The sequence below is a fragment of the Aethalodelphis obliquidens genome, unplaced genomic scaffold (assembly GCF_003676395.1).
Source record: "Aethalodelphis obliquidens isolate GAN/ISIS:26980383/991018 unplaced genomic scaffold, ASM367639v1 scaffold4, whole genome shotgun sequence".
In the NCBI taxonomy this organism is placed as follows: Eukaryota; Metazoa; Chordata; class Mammalia; order Artiodactyla; family Delphinidae; genus Aethalodelphis; species Aethalodelphis obliquidens.
Window position 1 is genome coordinate 68,166,119 of NW_020837948.1, and position 17,019 is coordinate 68,183,137.

The following is a 17,019-nucleotide window of genomic DNA, read 5'->3' on the forward strand; positions in this document are numbered from 1 at the left end:
TAATTTGAGCAAAACCAGAAAACGACTCTAATTAATCTTGAGAGCCAATTAACTCTGAGAGCCAAAGAGACTTATTCAACTCATCTAGGCTAAGGGTCCAGTTGTTTGGTCAAATACTAGTCTAGATGTTGCCATGAAAGTATTTTGCAGATAAGATTAACATTTACAATGAGCTGACTTTAAGTAAAGGAGATTACCCTAGATAATGTGGGTTAGGCTTCATTCAACCAGTTGAAAGCCTCAAGAGCAAAAACTAAGGTTTCCTAGAAAGAAGAAACCCTGCCTCAAAACTGTAACATAGAAATCCTGCCTGAGTTTTCATTTGCAGCCTGCCCTACAAAATTAGAAATTGCTAGTCCCTGCAATCATATGAGCCAATTCCTTAAAACCCACCCCCCTTCTTGTGTATGTGCGCCTCTACATGTGTATATTCTCTCAATCTCTCTCTCTCTCTTTCCATATACACAGAACTGGTTCTATTTTTCTGAAAACCCCTAACTGATACAGTAAGAATCTATAAAGTAAAACAGGACCAAGTGTACTCATCATGTAGACTGAAAGTGGGTCCCAGGGTTTGCTTATAAACACCTGTACACTTCTTGCACCTTTTAAAGAATGCATTTAATATCAAAATCTGTATTTCATGGATTTTAGTAATATAAGATCAACCTTGAATTCCCATACTTTCCTACTTTTGTGCTTCTACATTTGTTTCCAAAAAATGTTTCAACACATTTTTTTTCCAACACATTCTGAAAAATAATAAACAGTCAAGGAAACACTTATTAGTTTAAGGCAATTATTTATACTTGAGTTCCCCAAACTGTGTGCATCCCAAGATGCCACAGTAAACTCACTAAATATTTAAAATTATTCAGAGAAACCTAACGACATCCGTCAGATACTGCAAAAACTACTAGTTCAAGATAGTTCCCAGTTTTAACATTACACTCCTTTTGATGACTTCATATCTTTGCAAAGTACTACCAAAAAATCAAGGTAGAACAGAAGATGAAAGTGGAAGTATCCAACATGATTCTAAGGTTTAAGAACTTGGGTGTTGCCCAATAGGCATACACATTCCATTAATCAGTAATTGTGTTTATTTAAGAATGAAACAAAGATATTATTCTTTAGATTTTTGTGTATAATTTTCAATAGATACTAAGTTATTAGGACGTGAATACAAATTAATTTGTTTGGATCTAACTACTTAATAAAAGGAACAGTTAGCTATTTATATTTCTTTTAGCCTAGAGGCATTGTGAAAATATTACTAACATATTAAGGGCACAACGAAGCAATACAGTCCAGTAACTGCTGATTTATACCATGTGTCTTCAATTTGTCCTTAATTTGGAAACAAATGGCTCAGATATTTTATAGACTTACTGCAATTAATATCTAGTAAGCAAGATTTAAAAAATAAAGCATAACCATACAAAAGCAAATATCCAGTTATTAAAATGTAATATATACAACTAAAGCTATAGTAATATATGTGGTTGAAATGAAGATGCAATCAGCAAAGACAAGTATCTCTATGGTCTAATTTTATTTACTTATAACTTACATTTATTTCCTCTATTATAAAAATATTTAACAACAGCACATAACAAAACATAGAAACAAGACAACTGTAACATATGTTGATGACCATTTATAGCGAATCATAAAGCAAAAAAAGAATTCTGCAGTATTTCAGAGAACTAATTTCTAAAATCAAGGTATTTCTTACGCAGCATAATAAAAAGATGATGAGATTTCTCTTTGATAATGTATGCTAAAATCTACCCTGGTGGATCATGCTGAAGATACCACGATTAAATAAATATCTACTATAGAAAGACAGAATTTTATTTCTGACTGGTTCCATCATTTTTACAACTTTAAAGAATATGAGTTATAAATGTTGTCTATAAGAATTAAGTAATTTTATATAATTATATTCCCTGTAGGAACAGAATAATATGTTTATGCAAATGGCGATCTTTTTTTATTTCTCTCTCCAAATGTTATCTTCTTAGTCTAACCTTCATACCAGTTGCTATTCAAGCAATAAAATGTCACTTTTACATAAAATTTCATGAAACATCATTCATTGTGTGGAAACAAAAAAGTACCTTCAATCTCTCTAGTATTAGGAAGATGTGTGCTGTTTCAAGTCAAACACTTAGGACTGATTAAAGAAAAAGTCTTATAATCAAAGTAGCAGGTCCTGAGGAAAGTCATCTTCTTACCTTGTAGAACTGAAGTTAACAAAATGTTTCACTCCTCCCCCCAAATTTATAAAGTCTAAATTAAGGGATATTGCCAGAAAGAGTAAGATGACAATGTTTCTAGAAAACAAGGAAATACTTAAGGAATAGTTGAGTTCAGTCTTAGTTTTATAGAAAGATAAACAGATAATATTACTCCAATTACGCAGCTGCACACACCTTATTGCATCTTTATAAAAAAGTTATTTACCCTAGAAGCATACTGACATTGTGAAAACAATTTTAGCTTTGAACATATGCATTTGCTGGCTCCCTCTGAAATCCCACTAAAATGAGAGTAAAGAAATATAAAAAGCAAACAAATAACCCCCCAGGGTCTATAAAAGAGGAGAAACTACATGGGTAAAGATGGCTACAAGTTTTTGGAAGATGGCAGGTGAATGAAAGAGTGGTAAGTGACTTGGCCGAACAGAAAAGCCTGGAACCAAACTGCCTGCCAGAGGAATAATAATCTAATGCAAACAGACTTGGTTTTCAGAACCTTGCAATCATCAGGCCACAAAGAAGACAGAGGTGAGGCACAGAGCTCAAAACAGGAAAACTAGCTGGGAATCTGTACAAAGAACACTTAGAACCTTCTAGATTGCTTTCCCCACTCCTAAAGGAGTCCAAAGATACAGTATCTGCAAAAATAAAATCCAAGAAGCTCCAACTCAAGGCATCAAGAACAGGGGGAAGGCAAGGTGAGAAACAAATTAAACAGATGACTTAAATAAAAATCAGGACGCTGAATGGCGAAACACCCTCATCCCAAAGGCCTGTTTTCCCATCCTGAATTCCACAACACTTGTTTAAACCAAGATAGATGCTATCCCTCAGAAGAAAGAGGAAGTCTAAAGAGAAAAAGGGCCTACAAATACTGTCATTTTCTAGCAAATTTCCCTACAGCAAAAGTACCATTCTTCAATACCCTAAGGCTCTAAATTCTAAATTACGTTATCAGTCTAAAAAGTTTTCTTCATTCAATATAAAAAATGACTCTGAAAGACTCTGACTAGCAAATGCTTAGAGGTGGAACTGTTCTAATGGTGACTTCTGCAATGAACCCAACTTCTTTCCTAAAGATATTAAATCACTCTTAATTAACTTGGTTTTCTCTACTATCTGACAACTGTTTTCAAGTGTTTAGAAGAGACAAACCTTTCTGCAAAATCCTTGCTTGCTTCAAAGCTATCTGGATTTACTGGAACTCATTTTCCTAGTCCTATTTGATTCTGATGTTCTTTAAAACTGTGCTCACAGTCAAAAGTAGCCATTTGAACTACAATAATATTTCATTCTCTTTCATTTCCGTAGTCTCTAGACTCAAACATGATGGCTTGACAATTTTTGGTCAAATTCTTCGTGAAAAACATTTCTTCTTCACATTGAAAAGTGAAAAAAGAAGTGTTCCATGAAAAGCCAGTGCTCTAAATACAGTGAGAGAAATAAGTCTGAACCTATAACATCTCTCTTCAATCCTTCATATTGTCAAAGGGTTGAAATAGTAACAGCACCAGCCACAGGTCATTATTTCTGTATATTTTGATGTTTAACACAATGGAGGTGGTGGCCTACTCTCGTGTATTTTTTTAAATGTAAACCTAAGACATTTGCGATAATAGAGAAACATAGGACATTTCAGAAAATTTTCCACATGACTTTTATTTATTTATTTTTAAATTTAATTTTTATTTTATATTGGAGTATAGTTGATTGATCACATGATGACTCTTAAATGCACAGCACCTAAAGAACTATCCATAAGTTAGTCTGCCCTGGATTAGCAAAGCATATTATTTTGGGTAGAAAGATGGTGTTAAGATGGTGTTAAGCACAGGATAGCACACAGGCAAATTTCCTTTAAGGTCTAATAACAAGTAAAGCTATATTTTCAGATCTTCTCCATTCATGCAAATACATACTATGCTAGGTGACTCATTTCCAGATTCAAATAATGCTGCTACTAACAATCACTTGAAGTAAAATGAAAATATTTAAAAATCAGAAAGTAACTATAAATTTAAAATTTTTAATATAATCTTTCTTATTTTTTATACAAATTGATATTTTAACACTGTCTAACAAGCTATGTAGCACAAATCGTTATCAAACCATTTTAATAATTTCTGCCTTTCCACCACATGAGGACTCAGTGAAAGGTCAGCAGGTTACAATTCAGGAAATGGCAGAATCCAACCACGCTGGCACCCTGATCTTGGACTTCTGAGCCTCCAGAACTTTCATCACCAACAGAGGTATGTACCCCTATATACAGATGAAGCCATGAAAAGAAAAATATGGTACATCTCCCCAACTCTACCATCTCCTAGCTTTGTGACCGTGGAGTTCACAGTCAAATGGAGAAGACAAACAAGTAAGCAATTCTGTAATTCAATCTGCAAAACCATTCAGCTGACCTGTAGAAGAGGGACTGGAGGAAGTCCAATATTAGAGGTTATGGTAATATTCCAGTCACGAGAAAAGCACTTGGGCTATGGCAGCAGCAATGGAGGTGAAAAGAAGATGGATTTAACATGGCTTACAAAAATACAGGGGATGAAGGAATAAGTTAAATGATACCAGGACAGGGCTCAAAGTTCTTTGAGATAACTGGCCCAGGCCCTTAAATAAACTAAGGCGACAGGAAAAAAGGATGGAGGTGAGAGAGCTGTTCTACAATAAAAGATGAGAAAACTTTTGAATAAATGAGAGAGAAATACAGATTAAGCATAATGGACACACAAAAGAAGAAACGTCAGAGGACACTGAGTGCTCAAAGAAGACAGAAGACCTTGACGTAAAGATACTGGGACTGGATTGTAAGGAAAAGGTCAGAGTTGGCCTCCCTTAAAGGAGTGACTGTGGCTGCAGATAAGCAGAGTCAGTGACTAAGTCTTAGAAAATGCTTATGGTTTACTAGGAAGTGAAACCCATGAGACCAAGAAGGAAATCAATGGGAAATTAACTTACAGTGTCCTGGAACCTAAAGAAGGGAAGAATTTCAAGGAATGTGTGAATGAGTGTGTCACCTAAAACCAAAACAGGAAGTTACTGTGCCCTCCAATGAGGTTTATGTTATACAAATATAAAACACGTATATAGTTACACACATATACACATAAATAAATACATATGTATACACATATATGTTTGCATGTTATAGGTCAATCTACCTTGATTCATCTAAAAGACTTGTCTTTTTCTGGACTTTCCTGGTGGTCCAGTAGTAAAGAATCTGCCTTCCAATGCAGGGGACTCGGGTTCGATCCCTGGTCAGGGAACTAAGATCCCACATGCCATGAGGCAACTAAGCCCACGCGCCACAACAACTGAGCTTTGCGTGCCACAACTACTGAGCTTGCACACCTCAACAAGAGCCTGCGTGCTGCAACTACAGAGCCCACGCGCCACAACTAGAGAAAGAAAACCCACATGCCACAACTAGAGAGAAGCCCGCGCCACAATGAAAGATCCAAGTAGTCAAATGGTCTCAAGGAAGACCCCGCGTGCCGCAACTAACACCCAACGCAGCCAAAAAAAATAAATAAAATAAAATAAATAAATAAATAAAAGACTTGTCTTTTTTGCATTAAATTTCCTTGGTACATTTGTCAAAAATAAACCGACCATTAATGTGTGCACCTATTTTCCAACTCACTTCTGTTTCATTGACCTAAATGTTTATTTTCATGCTATCCCACTTTCTTGGTTAGTATATATAAGTTTATAATAGGTCTTGAAATCAGATAGTATTATATATTCTTCAACTTTGTTCTTGTTTAAAGTAGGTTTGGCTATTCTAGGTCCATTACATTTCTATATAAATTTTAGAATTAGCCTGCCAATTTCTACCAAAAAAAAAATTTTTTTAGGGAAAATTTTTATCTTAGCAATAACGAATCATCTAATCCATGAGCATACATATACATTTACTGAGATGTTTTTTAATGTTCTCAGCAATGTTTAGTAGTTTTTACTGTACCTGTCTTACACACATTTTGTTAACTGTATCCTAAATATTTCTAGGTTTGAATGTTATTGTAAATCGTGTTTTGAGAATTTCAGTTTCCAGTTGTTCACTGGTAGTGAAGAGAAATAAAATTGTTTTTTACATATTGACCAAGTAACCCATGACCTTAGTAAATTTAGCAGTAGTTTTACTGGAGACTGTAATATACAATCATGTTGTTTGCAAAGTGAGTCAGTTTTACTTATTCCTTTCCTATCTGTATGCTTTTATTTGTCTTCTTATTGCCTTGTTGCACTGGTAGGGCTCCCCGTATCATAATGAATGGAAGTATTGATATATCAAATCTGTTAGAATTCTGCTCATTCTACTGCAAATATTTTGGATATTAAAGCTGAGAGATCTGTGATAGATACGTTAAATCACTTTTTTGTAATTGACCACATAAAAGAAAAAATTATGAAAGTGAAAGATATTATGAAAATTAAGAAATGTGAACTATCATTCAACCAAAACGAAGTATTAATTATAAGAAAAATTGTGTAATTATGTGACCGCCCCCCTTTTTGATGACAGATGAAAAATATATTGAATCTTTAGGTTCTTTCATTTACTGTATCCTAAACTTGGCTAATGATAGTTGTAAAGCTCAGCTCACTGAAAATGAAATAAAATTAAACCAATTAATATGACTTTTGGATAAACAAATATGACTTTTGGATGAAGTCTAAATATCTGTAAATATCCCAAACAGCATTTAGAAGAGCTAGAAAAGCGCTGAATAGAACTGCATTTAGTTTAATATAAGATGAGAGGTGATTCATGACTAGAAACATTAAGACAAATTACTACTTTTTGAGACTACAGGTTGGCTAGTGACTAATACTTAGGGAGAAAATTGTTGAAAATATTTGATGTCATTTTTTTATGTAAAATCTTGACTCAAACTAGAGTATTATTCAGCTAGTGTGAGCATCAAATAAAGAATCATATTTACAATTTTTAAATATCAGCAAATGATTTAGAAATTACTGTTTCATGTGCATGTGTATAAAATAAATTGATATCTTTTTCCTATGTTTTCTTCTGGAAGCTTTTATAGTTTTAGTTTTTTTGATCAATGATTCATTCTGAGTTAATTTTTTTGTGTCAAGTACTTCTTTGAAGAAATGATCTGGTGATGTGCCCAAAACTATTTGTGGAAATGTTGACACATGTTTAGGATTTGACTACATCAAAGAGTAGTTTTGAACATCTCAGCTTTCATATATTGCAAGAAAACTATCAACATTTGCTTAATAGCATTAGTACATATGAGGGAGAAATGAAAAGAAAAAGTAAAACTGCAGGGTTAATATTCTTCCAATTTCATAATTCAATTCCTGATTTGCAGGTATATTATTTAAGTTTCTCTGATGCTTAATCAGTATGATAGTAAACATGAAATTTATTAAGAAAAGCTTTCTGATTTGTTTGATTTACATCCCTCATTGCATATGATTAAATTTAGTGACTTAGAACCAAATATGTGGAAAATGTTTTTTTAGTTTTGACTGAAACTATATACAACTTCTCCCTAGAGAGACACTGGCAATGAGGTTTTCAGTTAAATATTTCTTACTGAAATATTTTTCTTAAACACCATATTTATTATTTCAAATATTGTTTCACCTAGCTATATGAGTTCAATAAACATCATTAAATACCTTCAAAGTCATGAATTTCTCATTTTAAGTAATCTATATAAATATTTCAAAAAGCCGTTTTCTCATTTCAGTAAATACATGTTAGCTAGCAGGTGAAAAACAAATTTAGAATATAATGATAGTCCCATAAATATTAATTTTTTGAAATTTCTATTAAATATTTCATGTCTTAAGATACTGTATTAAAACTGCATAGTTGACAGAATTTTTTAAATGCTGATGGTACTTTTCCAAATGTTTTTGTTCACTCTGACAGTGGAAAAACTTTATTATCTCAATCACTTTATTATCTAACATAAATTCATGATGTTTCCTTAATTTTTTTCCTCACTGACTGCTGCAAAAATTCTTTACTTTGCCAGAAACATTAATAGAACATGACTGACATTCTGATGAAATGTATTTAGAACCTTCAACTTCTAATGATACAATTCTTAAGCACCTTTGCATCCAAAGTTTATATCATTAAGCAATAACAAATCACTATATTTTGCTGAAATAATAAAAATATTTTTCATTCCAGAAATAAAGATTACTTTTACTTGGCACCGAGTCCTAAAGTTTCAAGAGGTTCCAGATCGTTCTAAATTCTTCAACATATCAGAAGATGTTCTACACTGCAATTTATTGTTAACATAATTTCTTCATTGTACTCCTGCACATTCAAAAGATTTATTTACAAAACAGAAATGATAGGGACTTCCCTGGTGGTCCAGTGGTTAAGACTTCGCCTTCCAATGCAGGGGGTGTGGGTTCATCCCTGGTCGGGAAGTTAAGATCCCACATGCCTCGCAGCCAAAAAACCAAAACATAAAACAGAGGCAGTATTTTAACAAATTCAATAAAGACTTTAAAAATGGTCCACATCAAAAGAAAAAAAAATGATAAACTGCTTCATAGTAAAATTTGTACTATTAATTATTTACAGCATTTATCAAGGTTATTATTATACTATTTTCTAGTTAGCAGGGACTTATTACACTATTTTTAAAATTTCAATTTTAAAAATCAAAGAGGAGGGAACACATCCTAACTCATTCTATGAGGCCAGCATTATCCTGGTAATAAAGCCCAACAAAGATAATACAAAAAAGAAAAGCTACAGATCAGTGTCTCTTACGAACACTAATACAAAAATCTTCAACAAAGTACTAGTAAACAGAATTCAGCAACATATTAAAAAGATGATACACCATAACCAAATGAGATTTATTCCAGGAATGGAAGGATGATTCAACATATGAAAATCAATCAAGATAACACCCCACATTAACAGAATAAAGGATAAAAAACCCATGATCACCTTGATAGATATAGAAAAAGCATGTAACAAAATTCAATACCCTTTCATGATAAAAACAGTGAATAAATTAGGAATAGGGAGAAAATATCTCAACATAATAAATGCCATATATGAAAACCCATGATGAACATCAGACTGAATGACAAAAGACTGAGAAGATCTCATCCTTTAATACCAGGAACAAAACAAGGATGCCAAATTTCACCACTTCTATTTAACACAGTACTGGAAGTTCTAGCCAGAACAATTAGGCAAGCAAAAGAAATAAAATGCATCAAAACTGGTAAGGAAGAAACAAAATTATGTTTCCAGATCATATGTTCTTTTATGTAGAAAATCCCAAAGATTCCTCCAAAAAAACTGTTAGAAAATATGAACTCAGCAAAGCAGCAGAATACAAAGTCAACAAAAATCAGTTGCATTTCTATACATGAGCAATGAACAATCTAAAAAAGAAATTACAAAAACAATTCTATTTTACTATCATGAGATATGATAGTAAGAATAAAATGCTTAGGAATTAATTTAACCAAGGAGGTGAAAGACTTGTATAATGAAAAATATAAAACACTCCTTATTAAGACATAAATAAATGGAAATACATCCCATGTTCATGGACTGCAAGACTTAATATTAAGATGTCAATACTACTCAAAGCAATCTACAGTTTCAATGCAAGCTCTGTCGAAATCCCAATGACACTTTTTGCAGAAATAGAAAAACCCATCCTAAAATTCATATAGAATCTCAAGGGACCCTGAATAGACAAAACCATCCCCCAAAATATGAAAAAAAGCCAGAGCATTCACACTTTTCGATTTCAACATGCCTTACAAAGCTTTAGTAATCAAAATTATGTGATAATCATACAAAGATAGACATATAGACATGGAACAGAATACGGAGCCCAGAAATAAACCCTTGCATATATGGTCAAATGACTTTTGACAAGAGTGCCAAGATCATTCAATGGGGAAAGGACACTCTTTTCAACAAATGGCACTGTAAAAACTGAATAACCACATGCAAAAGAATGAAGCTGGACCCTCATCTCATACCATATACAAAATTCAACTTAAAATGGGTCAGAGATAAATAACAAGGACACACTGTATAGCACAGGGCATTATAGCCATTATCTTATAATAACATTTAGTGGAGTATAATCTGTAAAAAAATAATGAATCACTATGCTGTACACCTGAAACTAATATAATATTGTACACCAACTATACTTCAATTGGAAAAAAAAAGGGGAGGTCAAAGAACTAAAGGTAAGACCTAAACTATAAAACTCATAAACAAAAAAAAGTACAAAAGCTTCACTACACTGAATTTGGCAGTGATTTCTTGGATATGGCACCAAAGGCATAAGCAATAAAAGGAAAAAACTAAGATATATTGAACTTCTTGAAAATTAAAAAATTTTGTGCATCAAAAGATACTATCAACATAGTAAAACGGCAACCCACAAAACTGGTGAAAATATTTATAAATCATGTATCTGATAAGAGATTAACATACAGAATACATAATTAACCCTAAAACTCAACAACAGAAAAACGGATTCAAAAATGGGCAAAAGGGCTTCCCGGGTGGCGCAGTGGTTGAGAGTCCACCTGCTGATGCGGGGGACACGGGTTCGTGTCCCGCTCCGGGAGGATCCCACATGCCGCGGAGCGGCTGGGCCCATGAGCCATGGCCGCTGAACCTGCGCGTCCGGAGCCTGTGCTCCGCAAAGGGAGAGACCACAACAGTGAGAGGCCTGTGTACCGCAAAAAAAAAAAAAAAAAGGGCAAAAGACTTAGACATTTCTCCAAATAAGATACACAAATGGCTAACGAACACATGAAAACATGCTCAACACCACTAATCATTAGGGAAATGCAAATCAAAATTACAATACGACTTCATACCCATTAAAGTGGACACTATCAAAAACAAAAACAAGTGTTGGAAAGGATATGGAAAAACTGGAACCCTTGTGCACTGCGGATGGGAATTTAAAATGGTGGAGCTATGTGGAAAATAGTATGGTGGTTCCTTAAAAACTTAAAAATAGAATTACAACATGACCCAGCAATTCCACTTCTGGATATATACCCAAAAGAACTGAAAGCAGGTCACAAATAGATATCTGAGTACCCATGTTCATAGCAGCTTTATTCACTGTAGCTAAAATGTGGAAGCAACTCAAGTGTACACTGACTGATGAATGGATAAGTAGAGTGTGATAAATATATACCATGGAATATTATTCAGCCTTAAAAAGGAAGGAAATTCTGACATATCCTACAACATGATGAACTTTCAGGATATTATGCTAAGTGATATGTTAGTCACAAAAAGACAAATACAGTATGATTCCACTTATATGAGGTACCTTAGAGTAGTCAAAATCACAGACATAGAAAGTAAAATGGTGTTTCCAGCAGCTACAGGGAGAGGGTAATGGGGAGTTATTCTTTAATGGATATAGAGGTTCAAGTTTTACAAGTCTGAAAGAGTTATGGAGAAGCATGGTGGTGATGATTGTACACTGTGAATATGTTTAATACCACTGACCTGCACACTTAAAAATAGATAAGATAGTAAATTTTATGCTATGTGTATTTTATCACAAGAAAAAAAATTGGACAAAAAAATTTAACAGAGTAGACAGCTTTTCTTTCTCTTCCCACAGCACGATGGACAAAACTCTAACATAGTATTTATAATAATATTACAAAATTGCCTGTGTAAGTACTCTCTCCCTTAAAAGAATACTATCAGCTTGTCAAACCAGGTGTCTTCAGTGTCTAGTGGAGAAGTGCCTATTGCAGGATGTATAGGAGGCAGTAGAATGTGGTCGCTGAGATATCAGCTCTGAAGTGAGGTTGCTGGGGTCTGCATATCAATTCCATCATTTGCTAGCTTTGCAAACTTGACCAAGTCACTAAATCTCTCCAAGCCTCAAATTTCTCAGGTGTAAGATGGAAATAAAAATATTATTATCCATTGGGTTGTTGTGAAGAATTAAAATAATACATAAAATTTATATTGTTAAATATATTGTTATTATTAAAACCACTCAACAGATTTTGCTGAACTCAAGTGAATAAACTCTTTAAACTTTTAACATTATTCCATCACAGTTAAATTTAATGAAGCTAATGAAAAATCTGTCCTGCCTATTCATCAAAATAAAGTCTAGATTCTCTAATTACATTAGTCTAATTCTGGAAAAACTATATACATTCTACAGTTCACACTTCCTTACTCTGATTTTCATTAAAAGTGGAAATGGTAATACCTATTTCAGCCACAAACCAAAAGCTTTCACAAACTGCCCCTCCATTCTAGAGATCAGTCAAGTACATTCCACCTTCTACATTTTATAAATCTTAACAGATTAATGACTTAAGACATAAAAACCATATTTTAATATAATGTATGTAGTCTCAAGTAACCAACTCACTTAATAACCTATTCCATACTTACTCAGGTAGTTGGTTTCAGTTACAGTATATTTTTAATAAGCTTCTGCTGAAAAAGTCATTTCCCACAATAATGATGACAGAAACTCATTGCATGGCATTAAGAACAAGTTCATTAAGGAAATGAAACAAAGGTAGTACATGATTATATGTAAAGTATTCCTGTTTCATTTTATGTATGAGTTAACAAAAACGGCAACCATAACAAATCAAAATTCTATCCTATGGCTAAGCAGAATAAAATTGCCTATTTTGAGAGAGAACAAAATTTAAGTTTCAACTGCCATTCACAGGTTTCTTTCTCCTTCTCCCAAATTATAGTATCAATACAACTTATTAAAGATTTAAAATAACAAAAATATTTATTTCAAAATCATCTGTTTGTTGAAAGTAATTCTATGAATGACTCAACTATGTACTATTTCATTTCGTATTCTTGAACATAATAAAATTTGATTCAGGGAAATAAATAAAGTTTAAATACTACAAGACTTTTATAGACTCATTATTTCACAAAATTATTTCCAATCTTTATTTGAATAAAGACCTCCTTCAATTTAAGTAAATTGATTCTTACCTCCTGATTAAATTTATGTGCCATCTCATTAAGTAGTGAGGAAAAGAAACTAGTGTTTTGTAGCAGGACTCGACCCATAACGCCGAGATACGTTGACATCACTACAGGATACCTCTGTACAATTAAAATACAGCATATGTAAAACTGTGTTATGGTACAAATATAAACAATCATTGACAAAAAGTAACAATCAACAGGGATATGAAATAACAATATTCTTCTTTACACTGCTTCTTCAGAATGAACACCAATATTGCCTGAGTTCTAACTAAATATATGTCATACAAGGTAATATATATGTATTATGTACATAGTTATATGGATTACATATGTGAAGAAGAAATAATTTTTCAATGAATAAGGAAAATAATTAAAATAGAACCCTAGAATCCAATACTAACTTTAGAAGCTTAAGAAAAATCTTACCTCCCCTTCTATAATACCTCTGAAAACACAGGGTAGAATTGGTTGAAACATTTGCGGGCTTAATACTGGGTTCACTTTAAGGGCATTTTCCACAACCTAAAAACCAAAATGACACATTGGTAATGCTTAATAATGCAAGTCACTGCTTTATGCAAAACACAGGTAAAGAAAACAACGTATTAAATATCACATATATATAAGTACATGAAGTATTCAATATTCTAGACACACTTTTATAAGATAATCCATTAAAAATTACAATTCGATTTTAAGTATGTAATATTTAGACAGTTATACATCTTACATAGAATTATAATTAATCCCATTTTGATAACAGATATGTTGTTAATGTACTTCTTATCTTTGCATTTTAAATAAATAACCCTTATAAAATGTTAATGTCTATTTAATGTTTTATAATGTTTACTGTCTTATTGAGGCAATAAAAGGCACTTCAAAAGTATTTTAATAGTGAAAAGGGAAATCAGTAACAACTACACTCACTATCCAAAAATAAGTCTACATTTAAATTTATCCATAAATTGGATGGAAAAGGGCATGTTGCATATATACTGCATATTTACTAAATGAGAAATAATCTTATTTTATTTATAATACAATCATACAGATTATTAACCATGCACATTGTTACAGATGAAAATTTGAAACATAAATTACTTTTATCTGAGTGAGATGGGCTCCCTCTATAACAAAGACAGGCAGCATGAAATTCAAACTGGGGTGGGATTTGTTTGTTTGTTTGTTCCAGGGTTGGGGGGGGAGGGGTGGAGTGAGGAAGGCAGTGGTCAGAAAGCAGCAGTGAGGTCCAAGAAGAAATGTCTATACTTCTAGCCCCACTGCTTGCGGGGTAAGAATGAAAGCAGACACCATTTGAGAGGATTGTGGGCAAGTACCAGTCTCAAGGCAGAGCCAGGTTTCCCTTAAAACGTCCAGCAATGTTTTTCAAGACTGACTATTGGCATTCTGAGTGGGACAAGTGTTTACTGCGCAGGACTATTCCACCTATCGAGGGGTTTTTAGCATCTCTGATCTCTGTTCATTATGTGCCAATGGCATGCTCCCAACACAGCAACAAATACACCTCGTGCATTTCAAAACATTCTCAAGGTAAGCAAACAGTACAATGAATGACAACATCCTCTAATTTTGTGCAAGAAGTAAAAGGAATGTGCAAAGAAAAGTCTAAAAATACAATAACTTTTACTGTGGGCCAAACACCATGCTATCTAATAAGAAATACAGGATAAAAGATACCACAGTTCCTGATTAAAAGCAACAGATGATGAGACTCAGAACATGATTAAATCTGACCTTACTTTTTTGACAAAGTAAGGTTTACTTTGTCAAAAAATTAGATTTGGAATAGAGGGGGAAGGTGTAGATAAGCTACCCAGAGGCAGATGTCACCGGACATTTTATCTATGAATGGAAAGCAAGGCCATCTGCTGATTGTTAGACACACTATAACTTCATTCCCTCCTAAAACCCCACTAAACTTATATAAAAAGATTTTAAAGGGAGGGTGAATAATTTTTAAAGGACAAAAGGAATGAGAGATGAATACTGGAAGGTACAAAGAAATTCAAGAGGTAAATGACTTATCAGATGAGAGAAAGCTGAAATCTAAGGTTACAATAGAGAAAGCTGAGAGCAACTCGATGCACATCAGATGTATCTTCTCCCTACCTCTCCCCACCAAAAACCACAGGAATTAGCAGAGCCATACATCTTTGGAAAGGAGGGTAAAGGAAAAGCTAAAAATAAGACAGGTTGGAAGTCTACTTAGGAAACAAATTGCCAGATATTCCCTAATCTGCATATTTGGGCAACTGACCTTCCCCCACCCCAGGAGAAGACAGTATATTTTCTTTAAAGGGTCTAAAAGAGAGACTTTCCAGACTAAAAGGGCCCAGGAGTGCCTGGTACTATTAATTAAAAAAACCCTAAATCAAGGTACATCACTGTAAAATTTCAGAACACTAGGAAAAAGAAAAAGAAGCTACAAGCTTGGGGAGGGGGAGCAAGGTGGGGGAGTTAGCATGGCTCTGAAAGAGACTTCTTCAAGAAAATTAAAGTAATAAAATCCTTATGGGTCAATGTGTCTGAACATATTGAACAGAGACAAGTGGCAGAGAACTCAGTGCACTTAAAAAATTACACTAAAAAAATTATTAACTCCAAAGATTACAGAAGTTTGTACAGAAAAGGAAAAGTAATCACATATTTAAGATTATGACTTTTAAAATGTAAATTCACTGAAACGTACCATTCAATACAATCCAGCTGTCATTATGCACTTTCTCTATATATAAAGGTACAGTATGTAAAGGATTCACTTATTTCAGAACTAAAATGGAGTCTTTGTATTCAAAAAGTTTGGAACCATAGAAACAATGAGATCCTTTCTGAAAAATTATGCAGGAAAATGCCACTATCAGACTTGGAGGCAAGGACTGTGGATCAGAATCAAGAGAAAATCAGAAAGCAGAGCTGATCAGATATAAAAAACCAATTGAACAGCTGACCAGAGGTGAAGAAGTCTGGGATTACTCCTAGTTTTCACGTTTGGTCAATGGGTACAATCGTGATGCCGTTAATAGTGAGGCTTCACTTTAGACATGGTGAACTTGAGAAACCTGTGGGAAAATCTGTATGGAATGGTCTTATTTCCACACACATAACACTCTATACAGTCCAATTTCTAGGGAAGGTATTGCAGTTGTGACCTAAAAGTCAGAGTTCAAATTATGACTATTTCCATAATGAAGAAGGTTCTTTCATAATGATCAGAATCCTACCAAACATTTTGATCAGCAGCGCTGCTTTCACTTCTAAACAAGATTTTGAAAAATGCATCTAACGATTTCAGTGGTAATACACAATTTTGTATATTTTAAGTGAAATGCACGTATAGCCAGATGGCCAAACATGTCCAAGAAGGAAATAACACCAAAGACAACAAAAGCAATAACAGGTAGTTTATTAAATGGTAATTTACAGATACTGAGAGAATTTAAATCATAAGTTACTCTTCTTGGGGAGAATCATTATGTTCTCAGGGATTTTAACATGTTTGATATGTTTTAATCCACTTAGTTTAGTTTTGTTTTGATGCTCAAACTGTCCCATTATTAGGCAGTGGGAGCTCCTTCAAGTTGACTCTTGCATCCTTTTGGGAAAATCCCACCTTCTCTTCCTTCCGGCACAAGGAGAGGTCCCCAGTTTATGTTGTGTCTCTCTTGCCCGAGCTCTGGAGTCAACCAGCAGGACACAGTATTTACA

General features: G+C 33.7%; 1 protein-coding gene across 8 annotated transcripts in view; it reads right to left on the reverse strand.

Moving 5' to 3' along the window:
• The window catches only part of IPO11 (importin 11), a 259,477-nt gene that overhangs the window by 107,605 nt on the left and 134,853 nt on the right, over positions 1-17,019 (reverse strand). For all 8 annotated transcript variants that reach the window (XR_003431671.1, XM_027101034.1, XM_027101033.1 and 5 more), the window contains exons 25-26: positions 13,717-13,812; positions 13,291-13,404 (exon numbers count right to left, since the gene is read on the reverse strand). Coding sequence is in view for 7 of the 8 variants with exons in the window: in XM_027101034.1 (XP_026956835.1) it covers positions 13,291-13,404; positions 13,717-13,812 (210 nt within the window). In the remaining variant the exon portion in view is untranslated. The remainder of the gene's footprint in view (positions 1-13,290; positions 13,405-13,716; positions 13,813-17,019) is intronic.